Source organism: Paramisgurnus dabryanus, chromosome 17, assembly GCF_030506205.2.
Source record: "Paramisgurnus dabryanus chromosome 17, PD_genome_1.1, whole genome shotgun sequence".
Lineage (NCBI taxonomy): Eukaryota > Metazoa > Chordata > Actinopteri > Cypriniformes > Cobitidae > Paramisgurnus > Paramisgurnus dabryanus.
The window spans coordinates 33,948,349-33,969,247 of record NC_133353.1 but is presented as its reverse complement, the minus strand read 5'-3'; the positions used below and the strand labels follow the sequence as shown (position 1 = coordinate 33,969,247).

Sequence of the window (20,899 nt, the reverse complement as noted above, 5' to 3'; positions counted from 1 at the left end):
CGTATGAATTTGTAAATGTACATTGACACCTCTGGAGGTATGTTTATATATTAGCTTATATAATATATCAAGTGCAGAAATTACTTCAGTCAAGTGTTAAATAGTTTTTCACCGTTTTCATATGTGGACGGGAAAACAAGTGTGACAGTTTGTAATATTGCTCATTTGTATTCTATAACGTCTGTAAAACAAGCAGAAATTATTAACAGTTTATAAAATACGATAACAAAATTATACTATGCGTGTTTTTATTGCATTCATACATACATTAAGTATGCCGCTGAGATGGACAAAATAGTTGAATTCGCAACAGTCAACCTATCCGAAGTCACAAACGAACGAGCCCCGCCCACTCGTCTATATCGTCGTCCAATTAGAACGCGCCTTCTTTTTTCATTTCCTCCTATCCGAAATACGTTTCCTGCACGTTCCGTTAGTGCGTGCATCTCTGATTGGTTGACTTGCGTTCTGCTGTGACGCTAGACTTTTAGTCCGGTGAAGGAGGGGCGACTCTAATGGCGCATCGCAGCCCGACTGATCCAGATCCCCACAAATAAACAACTGCAGTCGTTCACGATCGTGCTTAACTTGTGCGCTTGTCGGTCGCGCCGTGTCGTAGCCTTGCTTCGCGCGTTTGCTCATTGAGCAGATCGGCTGGGTTTGTTTTTACCGGCTGTTCGGAGCGCAGAGGCCCAGAGGAAAGACGGCGAATCGGTGAGTGTGCCAGCCCCTTTCACACACGATCCAGTCGCACTCTTTAAACACCGGATCGCCATTTAATACTTTAAACTGGTGGTTAAGCTTTCGTTGAACCTTTACATTCATTAAACTTTCGATAGTATTGATAGAAACAGTGGAGAAGCTGCAGGGCTCGCTGAGCCTCTTCTGTTATTATGACCCAGCGCTGTACTTAAAGCAGCTTTATTAAAGAGACAGTATTGTTTAGTGTCTAATTTTCTTTAGGGTTTGTTGCCTTAAAGTCACGTTTATGACAACAGATGGAGGGCTTTATTAGATGCACAGATGCCTGTTGAGTGAACAAATGTTTCTACTTGACTTGTAATGTTAGTTATTGATGGATGGGGGTCCAATCGGGTCACGTGTTTAAAACCGGAAGTTGTATTACAGAAATGTGTCCTTCACTTACTTTGATCATTTTTAGACTTACAATATGAAATAATAAACATCTTTATCATTGATCTATTTCAGTTCCATTGTTGCGTTTATAAACACAATGTTATAACCACAAATATGTGCTGTGGGGGTAGAATGTGGTTTTTTCACAATCTCTTCTGTTTTCCTAGAGAATATGAAAGAAGCGTCACCATGACTTCCAGATTCAGTAAAACCTACACTCGGAAGGGAGGAGAGGCCAGCTCGAAGTTTGACGAGGTGTTCTCCAATAAGAAGGCGACGCTTAGCACCAAATGGGGAGAGACCACCTATAAAGCCCAGCTGGGGGTCAAACGGCCCTCGTTCAAGCCGGAGGTCCCAGAGCTGACCAAACGGTCCCGATTTGACGATGACGACAGCTCAGAGGACCCGTTCGGCTTCGACAGCGATGACGAGTCCAAAACCTTCAAGTCCAGAGGTACACCCCAGTCTGAGACGAGCTCAGATGCGGCAGGGTCCGAGAACGAGCAGTCCAAACCTCAGACAACAGTGGCCAGAGAAAGCACTTCGAACGTCAACAGAGGTGTGGTTGCTCCAAACAGCCCAGGTAGGAAAGCAAAGCAAAGACCATCAGACCAGCAGCACGTCTATATATTTAATGTATCTGTAATGCTGTAAGAACGGTTGTAGTATATATATGTTATGGATTTGTAGTTGTAGAGTCCTGATAAGCTGTTATAATATGTGCTTAATTATAATGTTATAGTGCTTTAGGTTGCTGATTTGGTCATTTGGCACTGCAGGGACTGTGTCACTTCAGGCATTTATGGCGCTTTTCCATTGCATAGTACCCCACTGTTTGGTTTGTGTCAGGTCAGCTTACCTCACTTTGGCTTGGTTAGCTTTTCCATCGAGTTTAGTAACACTTTGCAGTGGGAGGCCATTATATTTGCGCTGTTGGAATGCTTAACATCCCCATACATTAATTTATTTCTCAGTCTGCCACAAAATAAAAATTGACCACCACAAAGATGTTTGCACATCGTGTTTATCACTACCTCTGTATCACATGACAGTTTCTTTACAAACACCGGTGGCATCGTCAGTCGACGCGCTCAGCTGAACCTCATTTAAGTTGCATATACACATATAATGCGCACGTGTGCCGCTACAAACTGCAAGTCTGGGAAAAAACTGGTATCTTAACTGGTTCTAAACCTGTGGATGTTTTTCATCGCTAAAGCCAATTATTGGCTGTCCCAGACGAAAGATTGCCATCGTGAAACAATCTGTGATCGTGGCTCTTCATCAGTGGTCCTATGTCGTACCACGTACTGCACCCAATGAAAAAGTTCCCAAAAGTAAGCTCACCTGACCCAAACCAAACCGTGGGATACTATGGAATGGAAAAGCGCCATTTGTCAGGTAGTGGTCGACTGATATGCAGGGGATTTTTTTAGCCGGTTTGCCGATACCAGCAGCAGTGTGAAAGCGATATGAGGCCGTTATAACACAAATGTCATTGCATTAAATAAGTGACAAAAATAAAATAGGTTAAAACACTTATTGCTTATAATATTTATATATTTTTAAATAACTATACAATTACTGTGAATTACAACTGTTTAAAGGCGGCTAAAATGCCAGGCAAGCGTCGGGTGTAAGCGCTTGCCAGCTTTTTTCAGCTGAGCGCTTTGGTTGCTATGATACTTCTGCTTTGTTTATTAGTCGTTGAATGATTGGTTGTTGTGATATTTTCTCCGCCCGATTCGATGGCCGAGTGAAAAGTGAGATCCGAAGTTGAACACTTTAACTCTTGGCGCCAAGCGTGGATAAAACGAAGTGTCGCCGCTCAGCGCAGACAAACCCGCCACCTTCTGGCGTTTTTCAAAAACGCGGCGCTTCCATTGGAAACTATTGAAAACATACGCCGGCGTAAATGCCTTGGTGTGCAGGCCCCCTTAGTGTCTAATGTTTTAGACGCAGGTTAGCAATTTTTCCCCTACAGTTCAGTTTGTAGTCATCTAATACAACGTTGTTTGGTCAAGAGCAACATTGCATACTCTCAGCGTATGCCACAGAAGTATAAACAGCAAAAATTCGGACCGTGGATATAAATTCATAACACACCATTGTTTACAGCACAACACCGACCTCCCCACGCGGTGGTTTAGTGGAAACTTCCGCTCTCTGAAAGAGTTTTCTGGTATTGAACAGGTGGCAACCAAAAGCAGCTAGCACGATCATTCACACATGGCCGCACCGTCCCAGCATGCAATATGCATGACGTCAGCTTCAAATTCTCTTTTTTAGTACTGATGTGTGAATTATATCTTATTGGTAAAAATAGACAGAATGCCATTGCGTCTGCGTGTGTGAATGGCACATTTACTGGTAATGTCATTCATAGTAATTTACCGAAAATACTGTGTGAAAGGGCCATCGAGTCATTATGACCTCGCATTAAGTCACATTTGTCCGCATGTTGTCCCGCCGCAGGATCGAGAGCCTCTGATGGTTGTTTCACACAGTGCTGAGAATAGCAGAAGCTTTGCTGAAGTCGTCTGTCTGTAGATGAGGTGCTCATGTAAGCACACTGGCATGGGCTCTGGGACTCGGCAGGATATTTTCAGCCCTCCGCAGACCCTCACTTTCCCTCGACTCTTTAGCAAGGCTAATTATGACAATCAGAGAAACACGAATTTAGGCTGTGATAACCCTCGAAGGATCATTCAAGTTCTAATTGTATTAATGAAACATTCATTGTGGGGTTTAATGAGATCTGAGTTCACCCAGAAATAAAAATGTGTCATAATTTCCTCACCCTGTATTTTGATAAATGATCGTAAGCGGCATTCAATGACTTCCATAGTAGTCGATGGGTACCATCAACTGTGTGCTTATCATTTATCAAAATGTATTTTTTGTTTTCTAACACATTATACATTTTGTTTTTCCACTCCATGCAGCTAAAACGATTGCGGCATCATCGCACGCTGCCGTATCCGGAGGGGCTTGGACTAAATCCAGCATTCCTGTAAGCAAACCACTCTCCCAGACTTCTAGCTTAAAAACCCACAATAGAAACTTCTCGGATGACTGGGACTCTCCTGAGGAGGACTCATCACCGTCTGCCGGAGAGGGAAGTTCTCAAGATGGACTCAAGAGCTCGGAGCCATGTCCCGCTGAGCCGGAACCTCCGGCAGAACCCGTCGACTTTGAACAGCTTCCGCTTCTTAAACCATCCAGCGATAGAGTGTACAAACGACCCAACCGGAATAAAGGGTCTGATAGCGGCGATGCGGTGAGTTCTGCTGTGATTTTTGCGCCGACGCCTGCCCCCGCGAACAGCATCGTTGCGGGGGTTTCTGGTGGGACTACGGAGGTCAAACCTGCCGGTCGAGGCCGAGTGAGAGACTACACGATTCTTCATCCGTCATGTGTGTCGGTGTGTAACGTCACCATCCAGGACTCGATCGAACGAAGTGTGGATGAATTGGTCACCCCGGTGCAAGCTGATATTGGAGAGGCAGGAACTTTTAGGAAGAAAACGGACACACAGCCTGCCAAGCCTAACAGGTACATAATGGTGAATGTGGGCCATTCCACCGAATCGTTGCAGTTTGCATGTTGTAACGTGTTGAAATTAAAGTTAACTTTTTATCTTTTTTAACTAAATCTAGTAACACGCATATAAACAAAAACATGCTTTCTTAATGGAGGATCGAGGCATTTTAGTAACAAGACTATCTTTTTAGCATAGATTTAGGAAATACATGAAATGTAGTTGCATTAAATATGTGCTAATAGCATGAAGAAGACACTAAGCAAATTATAGTGGTTTACAATTTTTAACATCAAAGAAATAATATAATGACATTCCCAGTCATTGCATCAATATCATAAAATAAACAGAAAAGCAAATAAGAAAAGTAACTTTTGATCTTCACGTGGCCTTCAATAGATCCAGATGATGTAACCTCCTCTTGAAAATGTGACTTGTGGGATATTCCCAGATTTTCAGAGGAGGGAATGTGTTGGATAACAGTGAAATCCTGGGAACATGACTAAAATTTGCATTTTATCTAAAATAATGACTTTTTCAAAAAGTAAAAAATATTTAAAGCAAAGATGGGATATGGACCCACACAAAAATGCAAAAAAAAAAATTTTTTTTAAGAGAGTTTTCTTGCATTTTTATACATATGGGACAGAAATGTCACAGATTTGGTGGAATGGCTGATATATTCTTATTTCTTCTAGACAAATTTGCATGCCAACCATCATTTTGTGGTATTTTAGTGCTTTGTTATATATAAATATACACAGAATATCTGTGATATTGGTGTTGACTTATATACTGTTAATTTTTGTTGATATGGAAGCATTTTATAATAGTACTTATTTATTCCGGTCTGCAAAGTTTGTGCTTTTTTGTGCCTGGTTTCAAAAGTTTAAAAATTTTTTCATCTTTTATACTGTACAGTGTTTATAGTTTCCAGTCTTTGTTTTTGCAGTATTCTGTGGTCTAATATTTTTAAATATATTTACTACAGGTGAGCACAGATGTGTTATACACAATACATTAATCAGATGACTAACAATATGATTTATTGATGCAATGCATAAAATCTATATCCATATTTTTAAAATGCTTCTTTGTTTATCTTCACACAATCTGTGTCTAAGCATCACGATGTAAAAACAAAGCATTACTATCATCCAAAAAAAACAAACCATTTGTAGGGATGCACCGATACCACTTTTTTCGAGTACGAGTACTTGCATTTCAGTACTTACCGATACCGAGTACTTAATAAAAAACATGATTTAAATTTACAGGTAACAGCTTTAGTCATATAATTTAACAAAAAAACAAGGGACTAGTTTTCCAGTTTGTTGTAAACTCTGCCTCTTTGGACAACACAAGAGGCATTAACCCCTTACACGCCGCTCAAACAGACATTTCTCAGACCGTGGTATCGATCCCTGGTATCGGGGGACTTTTAACGAGTACTTTAGAAAATGTGGTATCGAGGCCGATACCAGTATCGGTATCGGTGCATCTCTAACCATTTGCTCACTTATGTGTTGCATTTTTTTTTCCCGCTGGCTAGGAGAATCGAAATGAAAGATTTTATTGTGACGAAACACTCACTTTATCCTATACAGTGGTCTGTTTTTTTTAAATCAATGTTTTTTGTGCAATTGGTAAGCAGTTCAAACTTAGACAGGATGATGTATTGCAAATACGCCATACCTGTTGATTTCGGAGCACACTGCAAAATAATTGTCATCCATATTTTTATATCAGTTTGTTTATGCTTTTCCAAAAATCTTCTGTCTTTCTCCTCAGGTTCAGGCCCACACAGAATAAAAGCAAAAAAGAGACGAAACTGGAGTTTTTCGGCTTTGAGGAGAATGATGTTCAGGACGCAGACGGAGAGGCCACTGTGTCTGGCAGCACCAGCTACAAGATCAAATACTTTGGTTTTGACGATCTGAGCGAAAGCGACAGTGAGGAAGAGGATGATTCAGAAGCTAAAGAGAAGAAGGAAAAGAAAGCTATGGCCCTGTCGACCAGCGCTGACAGCCCGCAGAGCAACCACTCGCAGGAGAGTCAACTGAGCCAAAGCAGCGCAAACACAGGTTCTTTTTATACACACCTGAACTGATTCACGATGGTTTTTCATTAAACCTTTTATTTTCATCCTGTGTGACACAAAAATAATTTTTTCTGTTGTCAGACTCTCAAGAGTCGTTGGATGAGACGGGCACCTCGGGCTCACAGAAGGAACCGCAGGGAAAGCAAAGCGACAAATCAAAAGAGATCGGACGCAAGATCTTCAGCGGGCCAAAAAAAGTAAGGCCAAAAAAAGCTTCACAAGGCTTTTGAATTAAGTTATCATTAAACATTAATTGGACTCTTTGTTTCTAGTGTGGTCTTTGACACTGTGTGCATTTCCATCCACTCAAAGTTCGTGATTCGAAAAGTGATTCAAATTATGTAATTCGTTTTAAGATACAATCAACACAGCAGGTACAATTAGTGTCCTTTCTACGCATTTTTTTTTTACATTTTACAGGAATGCTCAGGGGTTAAAAGGGCAAACTTTTACCGTTATTTAAAAAAAGAATGTGCAAAAGACGCCCTTTCGATTAACCAATGTTATGCGGCTAAAACATAATTTTGGGGCTGTTTACACTTGGTATTAAGATGTGTTTTCATCGATCGGATCACAAGTGGACGAGAGAGACACATTACGTTTACACCTGGTATTTAAATCTGTCTCTTTTGTCCACTTTCGACTGCTTCTGTCCTGAATACTGTAAGGGGAGGGTTCGTGAGACGGTGGGCGAGTCTCTCTGCTGTCATTCAAACGCGAGCGAGAGTAATTATGAGTTTATATGGACGCAAACTAATGTTTGCTCCGACATAAGTCTCCGACTTATGTCGGAGTCCACTGCTTCTTTAGCAAGTATGCATGCTGCACAGAGTTTTGTACGTGTGTATGTTAGAGCTTTCTCTGAATTTTCAGCGCAATTGATGAAATAGGATTGCGCAACTTTCACGCTTTCAAAACGAAACTACGGAGAACACCCGCAGTAGTTTTATCAATGAAAGGCTAAAAATAGCGCTGTTCACCGTATGTTCACGCCAGAAGTAAAAAAAGACGTAAAATTTGTGTTTAATATCTCAGAGTAGATAAATGGGCGGAGAGAATGCGGTCGCGTGTGGATGTTCGAACACATTCAACCACATTGCGTTCCGCAGCTCCAAAGCGATCTGATCGAAAGTGGTTTCGACTACCTCTGGATGTGGTTGAAAGTGGTCGAAAGTGGACGCGTTCAAAACGTTTTGAACACAGTTTACACCTGGCATTAACGTCGTCCACTTGTGATCCGATCGACGAAAACGCATGTTAATGCCAAGTGTAAACAGCCTCTTTGTGGTCTCGTGAAAAGTCATTTTAACTCATTCGACTTAGTACAACGCCACGCAGAACGACATGCACATGATATCATGATTACCCTTTAAATTGGGAAAATTAAAAGAGAAAATTTAAAATGCTGCCAATGGAAACACGCCAATTCGCATAAACTCTCATATATCAGAAAAAGTTTTTACGCTTGGGTGTGTTGGTTTTTCAGGCCATTTGAAAAAGGGCTAAATTGCAAAACTGCTATATATGTTCACATAAACAGGTCACCTAACATGCGTAAAAGTCACATGATCATTCTTTAAAATGACATTAAGCTTGTTCGGCTTCATGCGGCGCCGCAAGAATCAACAGCCGGATGACGTCAAAGTTCCGTGAGAGCGATTTAAAAGCAAACTTCTCCGTATGATTTCGCAAATCGCTCTCGTGGTGCTATGACGTCATCCAGCTGTCGATTCTTGAGGCGTTGCATGAAGTCAAACAAGCTTGTTGTATGTTTGGTTGGAGGACAAGACAGAAGATGTGTGTTCGACATGATGTGGCGTCACAAGAACCATCAAGCGCATGACATCATAATACAGCGAGAGCGATTTGGGAGACGACTGCTCTTTATGCTTTTAAGTAGGGATGCATACCGATTAATCGCAATTAATCTATAGCAGAATAAAAGTTTTTGTTTACATCATATATGTGTTTTCACTGTGTATAATAATAATAATTATGTATATATAAATATGCACACATGCATGTATAATTTTAAGAAAAATATATATTTATATATTAGGTATTTATATATAATATAAATTATACATAAATATACAAATGTATATACACATTTCCTAAATATATACATGCATGTGTGTGCATTTATCTATACAAAGTTGTTATACACAGTTCACACACATATATGATGTAAACAAAAACTTTTATTCTGCCATAGATTAATCCAGATTAATCGGTATGCATCCCTAAGTCGTACTTGCTGTATTTTGATATCATCCGCATGTCGGTCTGCATGGCACAGTATGAGGTCAAACACAACCGTAGCGACTTATCGTGAGACAACAAAATAAAATTTTAGTCACGTAACATCAGTTAAAGGAAACGCCTTTATTTTTTGGTCAACATTTAGAAAATAACGCTAAAGTTTTGCACAAATCTTTAATGAAACGTAGCTTTTGTCTGTTCATCACACAACAAGCAATCATATGGTTTTACATAAAGTTATACAGACAACAGTTGTTATTTGCCTTTTCTAGTGTTTGTTTTTAATGCCCTATTGTAAACTTTTTTTTTTTTATAGAGCTTGTGTTTGCGTTCAACGCAGTCTCCTGCTAAAGCCGTATATAACGCCCGTCACTGGAATCAACCCGAACCGGAGGAAGTGCCGGCTCCTGTTTCCTCTCACACTGTGTCAGCACCTGTACGTAAACCAAACTGAAACTGTTAGTAATCTTTATGCCATGTAATTTCTTCTGCCTGCTAACCTAGTAGTGGTTTTTCTGTCCCACAGAAGCCCAGTGTGTCAAGCAGCAACAAGGATACGAATTCTCATAAGGACGACGGAGTGTTTAAAGCCCCGCCTCCTCCTCCTAAAGTCATCAAGTCGGTGACTATGCCCACTGAGCCATACCATGACATTGTCACTGCACTCAAATGCAGAAAGGAGCACAAAGAGGTAAGCAGTGCATGCTGGGAAATGTACTACCCATTTTGTTTTAAAAAGTAATGAATGCTCTGTTCACCATAGCATTTACATGGTCACAAAATCTTACACATTGTGCCTTTTAATAACCAAAAGTACTATTTATACAAAAAAGAAATGCCATACTGCTGTCTGAAATCACTAAAATTGTAACGTTAGGTTCTTAGTTGAGCGATAGGCGTTCTCAAATGTTTTATTGCTCCTCTGTTTAAATGCAGCTATACACGGTGGTCCAGCATGTGAAGCACTTTAATGATGTGGTGGAGTTTGGGGAGAACCAGGAGTTCACCGATGACTTTGAGTATCTGGAGACGGGATTGAAGAGCACACAACCACTCAACACACGCTGCCTTAGGTAATATACACACAATCCCATGCTTCCCATCCCATGTAAATACATAAAAATAACAGAAATGCCAACACAATTATATGGCAGTCTGTAACTATTTGTTTTAATACATCTTGTTTGTAGATTTCGATTCAGGTCTGTGGCTTCATTATTCCTTTTCGAATAATCATACATTTTGTATAATTGTTCAAATTCATCAACACTTTGAAATAACGTATTTTCCTGAATATAAGTTATTGGGTCTCATTCACTAATAATTGCGAACTTTTTTCTGATTCATACGTGCATTTGAACTTCTCACGAAAGCTGTTTGCCTAATTCACAACATGTGCGTACGTACATGAATTTGTTCTTATAGTTGTTCTTACGTCAACGAATTTTGAACGTTTGTCATCAGTGGCTATATGCACAAGGTTGGTAATTTGCTTAAAAAACGCCCAAACCAGCTCCATATAAGGTGTGGCATCAACCATTTTCAAGTGGTTTTGCTAGTTGGACATCTTCTTTAACTCGTCAACACGCAGATCAGCGACTGACAGGTGTATTTGTGCATGTCTTTATTTTTCAGTATAATCAGTTTGGCCGCCCGCTGTGCTGTGCCGAGTTTTCGCATGCACTTGAGGGCCAGAGGGAAGGTGGCCCAGGTCTTTAAAATGCTCAGTGATTCCCAACAGCACCCGGTGAGTGTCTTCTGAGATGAACGGCTGACAATTCAATTACTACAAGACCAACTAACCTTAATCTACTAACAAATCAAACAGCTAGGCAGAATTCAAAGTGAGCACAATGTTGTAACTGTGTTGGTAATGATAATACTTTATTACTTTATTTTTGAAGATTAATTGGATGTAATTGCAGACGGGGTGGAAAGGCAAACAGACGCCTCGTTCGGTTTACACAGATGGCGCATGAAAATGTTTGCCTTGACTCATTTTGCTTGACTTGTATTTATTTGCGTATTAAAGGATGCACTGTGAAAAATCAACTAAATCCAGTTAATAAGTCGAGGCAGATGTTTTGAATTAGACCCTAAGCCACCAGAGGATACTTGTTATGGTGACTTTGCTGTAGTTAGTTTGAGTGTGCTTTTTATAAAACATAATAAATTATGTTATAAAGGAATTAAGAATTATCACAATTTCCAATATCAAAACCTTCGCTGGAAAAATAGTCCCTAACTGACTGTAAACTGTAACACAATATTTCACACACAAAATCGTTGGGTGCAATGGTCATAGCTGTTTTATTATGGCCCTATATGTTAAAACTGTGTTTCTCTTGCTCCTGTAGAACCTGGCTCTGTGCACAGCGTCTCTGATGTACATATTGAGTCGAGACCGGCTGAACATGGATCTAGACCGGTCTTGTCTGGAGCTGATGATCAGGCTGTTGGAACTTGAACAGGATGACTCCGTTGGAGACCAGCTGACAGCTAAAGAGATTAGCAAAGTTAAAGAGAAGATCCGTAAACTCTGTGAAACGGTGCACAACAAACATCTGGACCTGGAGAACATCACTGTGAGTGGCTCGCACGTTTTAGAACCCAAACCACAATTTTTTTTTTTTTAAATCAATGAAATGCAAGGCATACGGGTCTTATCTACTGAAACAATCGTCATTTTCGGCAAAAAAAAATTTAAAATATGTACTTATACGTACCCACACTGCAAAAAATGATTTTCAAGAAAAAATTATTAGTATTTTTTTTCTTGTTTTTTTTTAGTAAAAATATCTAAAAATTCTTAAATTAAGATGCTTTTTCTTGATGAGCAAAACTACCCAAGAAAATAAGTCTAGTTTTTAGACCAAAAATATCAAATTGAAGTGATTCTGTGCATAAAACAAGCAAAAAAATCTGCCAATGGGGTAAGCAATTTTTTATTGAATTTTTCTTGAATTTAGTATTTAAAAAAAATGTTCAAGATTTTTTTGCTTACCCCAGCAGATTTTTTTTCTTTTTTTTTTGCAGTGTGGCATGTTCACTGCAAAGAAATGACTTTCTTACTTAGTAGTTTTGTCTTGTTTTCAGTACAAATATCTAAAAATTCTTAAATTAGATGCATTTTCTTGACGAGCAAAATTACCTAAAAAATCTAGTTTTTAGACAAAAAATATAACATTTAAGTGAATTTGTGACTAAAACAAGGAAATAAATCTGCCAATGGAGATAGAAAAAAATCTTAAAATAAGTTTACTTTTTCTTAAAAACTTTCTTAAAAAATGTCTCACCCCATTGGCAGATATTTTTGCTTGTTTTAGGCACAAATTCACTTTAATTGTATATAATTTTGTCTATAAACTTATTTTCTTACACTGCAAAAAAGTATTTAAAAAAAATCTTAGTATTTTTGTCTTGTTTTCAGTAAAAATATCCCAAAATTCTTAAATTAAGATGCTTTTTCTGGATGAGCAAAACGACCCAAGAAAATAAGTCTAGTTTTTAGACCAAAAATATCAAATTGAAGTGATTTTTTTTTTCATAAAACAAGCTAAAAAAATGCCAATTTGCTAATTTTTTTGCTCAAAATTTTGCTCATCAAAAAATGCATCTTGATTTAAGAATTTCTAGATATTTTTCTGAAAACAAGACATAAATACTTAGAATGTAATTTTTACAATGAAATTATTCTGCATAATACAAAGAACATTGTTTGATTTATTGTTTTGTCTTCTAGACGGGTCATTTAGCTATGGAGACGCTTCTGTCTCTTACGTCGAAACGAGCCGGAGACTGGTTTAAAGAAGAGCTGCGTTTACTGGGCGGACTGGATCACATCGTTGATAAAGGTACTTCAAGGGAACGTTTGCGTATTTGGATAATTGCTATGACATACAACGTTGTGAATTCTTTATCCGTCTCTCGTCCTCAGTAAAAGAGTGTGTGGAGAACTTGAGTAAAGAAGACGATAAAGAGAGTCTGGTGGCGTCTCTCTGGGGAGCCGAACGCTGTTTGCGGGTTTTGGAGAGTGTGAGTGAACCTCAGCCAGTGTGTGTGCTATGTATTCGTGCGTGCATTTTTTCCTCCATGTGATATTTAATGTGCGTTTCTCTTTGAAATCCAGGTATCTGTGCACAACCCAGAGAACCAGGCTTATCTGATCGCTTACAAAGACTCCCAGCTCATAGTGTCCTCAGCAAGGTGATGTGTGGTTTGTCAGATATGTTTTACTAAACACTTCTTTGGAGCTATCAACCACCTAAAGTTCAAAATGTCTAAACATATCTGCAAATGTTCAAGACAGCCCTAAATATAACATACATTTAAAGTAAATGAGATGTGATATCAGCTCAGTAATCCACCAGGTGCCTACTTTTTACAGCGATTGCTGTTTTTCACTTAATATTTGCATAAAGTTGAGAAGCCGCCAACTTTGATGACACTCTTGATGGTTTAATCAGCAACGCCGATTAACAACTCCAAACAATTGATTATTCCTCAAATTTAGTATCTTCATCTGATACAGGCTTAAACATAAGGTCTGTTTGCACACACACAGAGCTACTGAAGGAGCTTCTCTGAGAAACAGCCAATCAGAGCAGAGCTCAACATTATTATTCATGACCCTTTCAAATAAGGTAATAATAGACCATTTCATTCTAAAGGCAAATCCTAGGGTTGTAAATGGACATGTAAAACCATCTCTAGATAATTTTTTGCCCTTAATAAACCCAAATATCTTTTATGGAGATATCAGAAAACAATTTAACAGATTAGTTCAATGCAATCTTTGGCACCTTTAATTTTATTTTTAGTGATATTGCATTAAAGGGGAGAAATTGAGAGATGACCCCTTAGTAAGGGTTATGCTTGCTTTTTCGTAAAATTTCTAAATTCATCCCTGTTAAAACGTTGTCACTGTAGCCGTTAAGGACCGCTCGTGTAACAAGTTCATCACGTTCAACCGCAAATGTCAAGACTATAACAAGTTCATCATGTTAGACCGCAAATGTCAAGATGATTACTGCTGGGCTGCGTTTTGTTTCTTTAATGAAGTTCATAGCTTTGTAGTCAATAGCGATTTGAGGCAAGTGTCCCTAATCTGTTGTATTGAGTTCAAACACTGCAAAAAATTATTTTCAAGAAAAAAATCTTAGTATTTTTGTCTTGTTTTCAGTAGAAATATTGAAAAATTCTTAAATAACGATGCTTTTTCTTGATGAGCAAAACGACCCAATAAAATAAGTCTAGTTTTTAGACCAAAGATATCAATTTGAGTGATTTTTTGCATAAAACAACCAAAAATCTGCCAATGGGGTAAGCAAAAAATATTTTAAACATTTTTCTTAAACAATAAATTCAAGAAAAATTAGCTTACCCAACTGGCAGATTTTTTTTGCTTGTTTTATGCACAAAATCACTTAAATGTGATATTTTTGGTCTAAAAACTAGATTTATTTTCTTGGGTTGGTTTGCTCATCAAGAAAAAACATTTTAATTTAAGAGTTTTTAGATATTTTTACTAAAAACAAGACAAAAATACTAAGAATTTTTTTTCTTGAAAATAATTTTTTTCAGTGTAGTTGACTTTCAAAATAAGCAGCTTTATGTCTATTTCACTGCAAAAATGACTTTCTTACTTAGTATTTTGTATTGTTTTCAGTAAAAATATCTAAAAATTCTTAAATTAAGATGCTTTTTCTTGATGAGCAATATGACCTTGGAAAATAAGTCTAGTTTTTAGACAAAAAATATAAACTTTCAGTAAATTAGTGCTTAAAACAAGCACAAAAAAAATCTGCCAATGGAATAAGACAAAAATTCTTGAAATAAGTTAACTTTTTTCATAAACACTTAATTCAAGAAAAATTTTCTTATTCCATTGGCAGATTTTTTTTGCTTGTTTTAAGCACAAATTTGCTTAAATGTAAAAAAATTTTGTCTAAAAACTAGACTTATTTTACTCAGACAAAAATACTACACTGCAAAAAATGATTTTCAAGAAAACAAATTCTTAGTATTTTTGTCTTGTTTTCAGTAAAAATTTCTAAAAATTCTTAAATTAAGATGTTTTTTCTTGATAAGCAAAACGACCCAAGAAAATAAGTCAAATAAGTCAAAAATATCAAATTTAAGTGATTTTGTGCATTAAACAAGAAAAAAATCTGCCAATCGGGTAAGCAAATTTTTCTTGAATTTCTCTTGAATTTAGTGAAAAATGTTCAAGATTTTTTGCTTACCCCATTGGCAGATTTTTTTGCTTGTTTTATGCAAAAAATCACTTAAATTTGAATTTTTTTGTCTAAAAACTAGACTTATTTTCTTGGGTCATTTTGCTCATAAAGAAAAAGCATCTTAATTTAAGAATTTTAATATATTTTTTACTGAAAACAAGACAAAAATACTAAGAATTTTTTTCTTGAAAATCTTTATTTGCAGTGTAAGAGAGTCATTTTTTGCAGTGTTCCAGGTAGGTGACCTTATTTGTTTTGGTGTTAACTTTTGGGATTGTGCTGTTGTGCTGTATTTAGGGCTCTGCACCATTGTGAACAGATGATCCAGCGTTACAGTCGAGAGGTCTCTTCATCATCTGACTCCGCCCTCTCGCATAGCAGTCATAGCAACGTGGGTAAAGCTGTGGAGGATTGTATGAGGGCTGTTATTGGGGTTCTGCTCAACCTCACACATGATAACGGTGAGACGCAAATTGAAACGTTTTCGAACATTTTATCCCCCTATACAAACTATATTTTCAACATAACTTGACAGAAACGTAATTTTTCATTTGTCTTTGGCTTGTTAGAATGGGGCAGTACAAAAACAGGTGAACAAGATGGTCTGATTCTGACAGCTCTGGACTCCGTTCTCAAGGTTCCTCGCTATTTGCCTCAAGAGCAGAGATTTGATATTCGCGTGCTGGTGAGAGCTCATGAAAATAATCATCGGGATTTGTGATGTGACGTTTTCTACGATTGTTGATGACGAATCTTCCCATGCACAGGGTCTTGGTCTTCTAATAAATCTGGTGGAGTACAGCGCCAGAAACCGACATTATCTGGTGGAGATGGAGGTGGATATGAGCTACCTGCATGATACGGAGGTATCCGTGAAGACTGAGAATGATGTGCAGATAAAAGGAGAGGAGAAGACGAAGACTGAAGAGCAAAAAGAGGGAGAAGGCGAGAAGGGAAGCACAACACAGAAGTCAATGTTCAATGCCCTGGTGGCTCTGGTGCAGGTGTGTTTCGGCTTTCAGCCAATCAGATTTCTGCACAACATCAATGTCTGTAATGTGTTGACTGGACTATCAATGTGTTTTTGAAATGTCTTAATGCAAGTATTTCTGCGTCTGCAGCTCTTTTTGGAACGGGAGCAAGCTGCCGTGTTAGCTGAGGCGCAGACTGATGATCTCATCAGTGAGGCGCCCAAATCTCAGGCAGACCAGAGCGGAGAATGGCAAGAAACCTCTGGAGAGATCCAGTGGGTTGAATCAGAAACCAATGACACAAATGACAAGAATGACAAGAAGGAGGAAGAGGAAGAAGAACTCGATCTCAACAAAGGTAACAAAAACAGTTCACGTTAGTGTTGGCTGATAGTCGGATCGTCCAATCGTGTGAGATCACTGATACATATAACATCCAGGTTTGAGAGGCAATAGTTTAATGCGGGTCAGGGTGGGAATCAGTAGGTATAGGTGGACTGTGGGTCAAAAAAACTAAGACCATTTCGACTCGATTCCATACATGTTAATAGACTGATTTCCGTTTTTTTTACCAAGACCTTCTTAAACCAGAGAAAGTAAACAAATGCTGCAAATCAATGTTATTAATCCAAATGCATCATTGATGCCCGCACATGCTGTAAATTGTGTGCAAAGAAGCGAGAACAACCCTGGAGTGCAACCAAGCTCTCCCACGTGAGAGAAAAGCATTCAATGCGTGGCAGTGTCTCAAGTGCAAGAAATGTGGTAATGTATATGTGAAGCTATGACGGGCCATAAAAACATAAATGGGCAACAAGCCGATTTTTTTCACGGCATCGTCAATAGCATCAGGGATTGGTGATATTTCTCTGCCCTGCATTATCATTTATGCTTATACTGTATAAACATTTCTTTCTTTCTCTCTCAGCACTGCAGCATGCTGGGAAACACATGGAGGACAGCATTGTGGCATCATATACAGCTCTTCTGCTTGGGTGTCTGTGTCAGGGCAGTCCGGTGAGCATTTACATTTATGTATTTGGCAAATGTAGTATCAAACCTTTGGTTCAGGCCACCACTGACTTTCTCACTGTGTGTCGCCCGTCTCTTTCAATTAGGGCTGCAACAACTAATCGATTAAATCGATGAAAATCAATTACTAAAGAGTTGGCAACAAATTTCATTTATCGATATGTTGTGTCGCGTGATTATAAAAAAAAAAGAAAAACTTCAGTTAAGCGCGTAGCGGAGTGAACGCACTCGGTCTCTCTCGTGCACTGTTGCTTGCAGAGTTCGGCGCATCATAGACAGGGCGGAGAAATTCATGGGAAATGCATCATAAAAAAGTCTATATATTTGGCAGATGTAAAGCATACATGTGTATTTTTTTGTGTTAAGTCCATTTTTATTTTATTTTATTATTGTTGTAACAGCTCAGGTATGTTCAAGGAGAAACATGTTTGTGCAATTTCTAAAGATTTTAGTTCTGTTTTGAATAAGGGATTGGAAATGAATGATTTTCTTTTTTTTTAACCGATTCACCGATTAATCGGAAAAATAATCGACAGATTAATCGATTATTTTTATCCGATTCACCGATTAATCGAAAAATAATCGACAGATTAATCGATTATTAAAATAATCGTTAGTTGCAGCCATACTTTTTAATGAGGTGGTAAGGAGGCATTTCTAAACCTGGTTGTCATAAACAAATGAGTAGGCCTGCCTAATGATTAGTCACGACTATTCGTTTGCAGATTAAAAGTTTTGTTTGCATAATTATTTTACACTGTACATCAACAAATATTATGTATATATAATAATTTAAAGTAAAAAATGATATTATATATAATATTTATATTTATATATGATATAAATTATATTTAAATATTTAAGTGTTTATACACATGCAAATATTTTTTTAATATATACATGCATGCATGTGTGTGCATATATATATATATATATATATATATATATATATATATATATATATATATATATATATATATATATATATATATATATATATATATATATATATATATAATTATTATACACATTACACATTTAATATGTAAACAAAAACATTTATTCTGCAAACGATTAGTCGCGACTAATCGCGATTAATCGTTCGGCAGCTCTACAAATGAGTCCCGTCCACTGCAATAACTGATAAGAGACGGATAGACGGATAAACTACACTGTTTCGCTCTCATTGGTTGTCACTTTTGAAAGTCGCTCATCATTTGCATAAAGTTAAACTATGTCGCATCACTGGAAATTAATGAGATCATGTCACACTGCTAGTCGTTGGTGGTGTGAATTGCGTAAGATTTTTTTATAATAAACCTACAAATCTTTAACAAAGCTTGTTTTTGTGATCTCTTCTCTCATTAGATGAATGTGAAAACGGTGCGGGAAAGCCTTCCTAAGGGAGATTTCTCTATCATGACTGAAATGCTAAAGAAATTTCTTAATTTCATGAATCTGACAGTAAGTGCAACAATAGATAGCAAATAAGAGAGAGGATGTGTAAGCCAGATATGACTCAATATAAGTGCATTTCTTCTTTTCTTTCTTTCAGTGTTCTGTTGGAACCACAGGACAGAAGTCTATCTCACGGGTGATTGATTATTTGGAGCACTGTTAGCAGAGGTGTCCCTCTTCCGTGGGATAAATCTGGACCTGGCAACGTGCCTTAGGCCCTTCAGGACAGGAGACAGCAGCTCTGGTGGTAAAGATGGGTCAGTTTCGCTTCAGTCAAGCCACCCGAGTCTCGCATTTTCACTCATTTTGCATCGTGTGGTTTTCGAAAGCCGTCTCTTTTTCTTGCTCACACACTCTGGTGTGTGTTTTTATGATATTTTGGTTTTAAAGAACTGATCCTTGTTTTGAATGCAAACCGGGCTTTGTAGTAGAACAAAAGAATGTTGGACAAAAAGAATGAATTGTGTTTGCTTATGGTATAATAAGGATTTACACTAAACTTATCTGTAACTTATTGATTTTTTTTTTAAACATTCATTTGAAACCATGGTTCGGGTCTCCATTACACCTGGCATTAACATGAACCTCTGGGGTCGGTTTCCCGGACAGGGTTTAGATTAATCCAGGTGTGCATCTTGAGATAAAATAATGACACTGATATATGTTAAGATATGTCAGGGAAAGAGGTTTTAAAATTAAGGCAGCTCAAACATGCATTTTAGTCTGAGACTAGGATAAGCCCTGTCCAGGAAACCGCCCCCATAATTGGATTTTACTTGCCCACATTTAAAGCCATACAGTGTAAATGGATCCGGTCATTGAAAAAACTTTCGGAGGTGATCATGGGCAGTAGCCCGAGGACTTTGCAAACTCACAATTGAGTATTGTGGAATGAAATAGATGTATATTTAAAGATTTTATCAACATAACAGCTGATTTTTTTATGAGAAAGCGTAACTGAGCTGTTTCACAAAGCACAGCGATTTGTTTAGTTCTGTTTTAAAAAAAAAGCTTTTCAATGGACGACTCCTATGAAACACTAAATTTGTCATTTGTTTATTTTTTTCCGATACAAAAAGTTAGGGATGCACTTTTTTGTCGATACCGATTTAAACAGACAACAATTGGCCGATACTGATTTTAAACTTGTATACAATACTATACAGTTGGCCAATAGCTAGTTTATTTGTGCATTTTTTTATTATTATTTTTACTGAACATGGATTGGACTCTTATGGTGCATTCACACCAGCCGCAGTAGAGGCGCCAAAAGGTCAAGGTCCTGATTGGTTAACGTGGTGCGGAAATCCTCCAAAGTTCAGATTTTTCAACTCGCGCTTTTCCCGCGGCAACGCTCAATTCGCGCGTTCCGCGTCGCAGGATAGCTAATCACGTCTTTGCATTGACTTAACATGTAAATCACTTGCGCTTGCCGCCTTTACCGGGTCTGGTGTGAACCCTGCATTATGCTACGTACACATCGAACGCGTAGCATCGCGTTGTTCGGTCTAGATTACTCGCGGGATTTAACTTTGTGTCATGACAATTATTGCACGAAGGTGCGTTTGAGGCGAATAGCGCGTTTTCTGGCAATTGTGTGCCTAATAGTTTATGTAATTTATCCATGCAAATCGTTGAACTCGCGTTTGGTGTGTATGCCCCATAACTCTGACTGCAGGGTTCACATGAATGAGTAATCTCTCACGTGACTAACTATGTGATTTACTATTTTTTTTTCCCCCATCGCATGTCTGACAAACTATAATTTGTACAGATTTTATTTTGTATTAAATTATTTTGATGATAATTTTTTTTAAATGCTGGATTATGCAACAAACATGCAATTTATTGCCTTTACGTAGTTAATTAATAAACAGTCGGTATCTCGTGCTATTGCCCATATGCCGATGGTTTCAAACTCATAAAAAAATCGCCCGATACATCGGTGCATCTTTACTAAAAATTTAACTATTAGATTTTAATAACAACAACAAAAATACCTGATGATAAAAGTTTTGAAAAGATGGAACTTCGTGTCCTTTGTGGCTTTTTGATCATTCACAATCTCCTATAGTTTGATCTTTTTTATATGTGAAAAGTCATCTCTCAAATATCCAATGTGAAACACCTTGAGTTACCAATAAATGAGTTTTAGTTT

At 37.8% G+C, this 20,899-nt stretch overlaps 1 protein-coding gene across 1 annotated transcript; it reads left to right on the top strand.

Moving 5' to 3' along the window:
- Positions 1 to 247: 247 nt before the first annotated feature.
- wapla (WAPL cohesin release factor a) lies at positions 248 to 20,551 on the top strand. The gene is made up of 20 exons (XM_065288209.2): positions 248 to 714; positions 1,305 to 1,720; positions 4,083 to 4,692; positions 6,470 to 6,762; positions 6,861 to 6,976; positions 9,358 to 9,477; positions 9,568 to 9,732; positions 9,978 to 10,114; positions 10,677 to 10,788; positions 11,399 to 11,626; positions 12,784 to 12,895; positions 12,979 to 13,076; positions 13,171 to 13,247; positions 15,578 to 15,741; positions 15,850 to 15,965; positions 16,048 to 16,284; positions 16,402 to 16,609; positions 17,180 to 17,268; positions 18,652 to 18,747; positions 18,839 to 20,551. Exons 2-20 carry the CDS (start codon positions 1,327 to 1,329, stop codon positions 18,902 to 18,904), a joined length of 3,438 nt encoding a protein of 1,145 aa, XP_065144281.2. The 5' UTR covers positions 248 to 714; positions 1,305 to 1,326; the 3' UTR covers positions 18,905 to 20,551.
- The last annotated feature ends 348 nt before the right edge of the window (positions 20,552 to 20,899 follow it).

What these genes read in the sequence shown, in the direction of transcription:
- wapla (XM_065288209.2), top strand. Translation starts at nt 1,327, where the DNA reads ATGACTTCCAGATTCAGTAAAACCTACACTCGGAAGGGAGGAGAGGCC. An exon ending in CCAAAGCAGCGCAAACACAG is followed by an intron (nt 6,763 to 6,860) that starts GTTCTTTTTATA and finishes TTCTGTTGTCAG; the next exon opens with ACTCTCAAGAGTCGTTGGAT. An exon ending in GGATCACATCGTTGATAAAG is followed by an intron (nt 12,896 to 12,978) that starts GTACTTCAAGGG and finishes TCTCGTCCTCAG; the next exon opens with TAAAAGAGTGTGTGGAGAAC.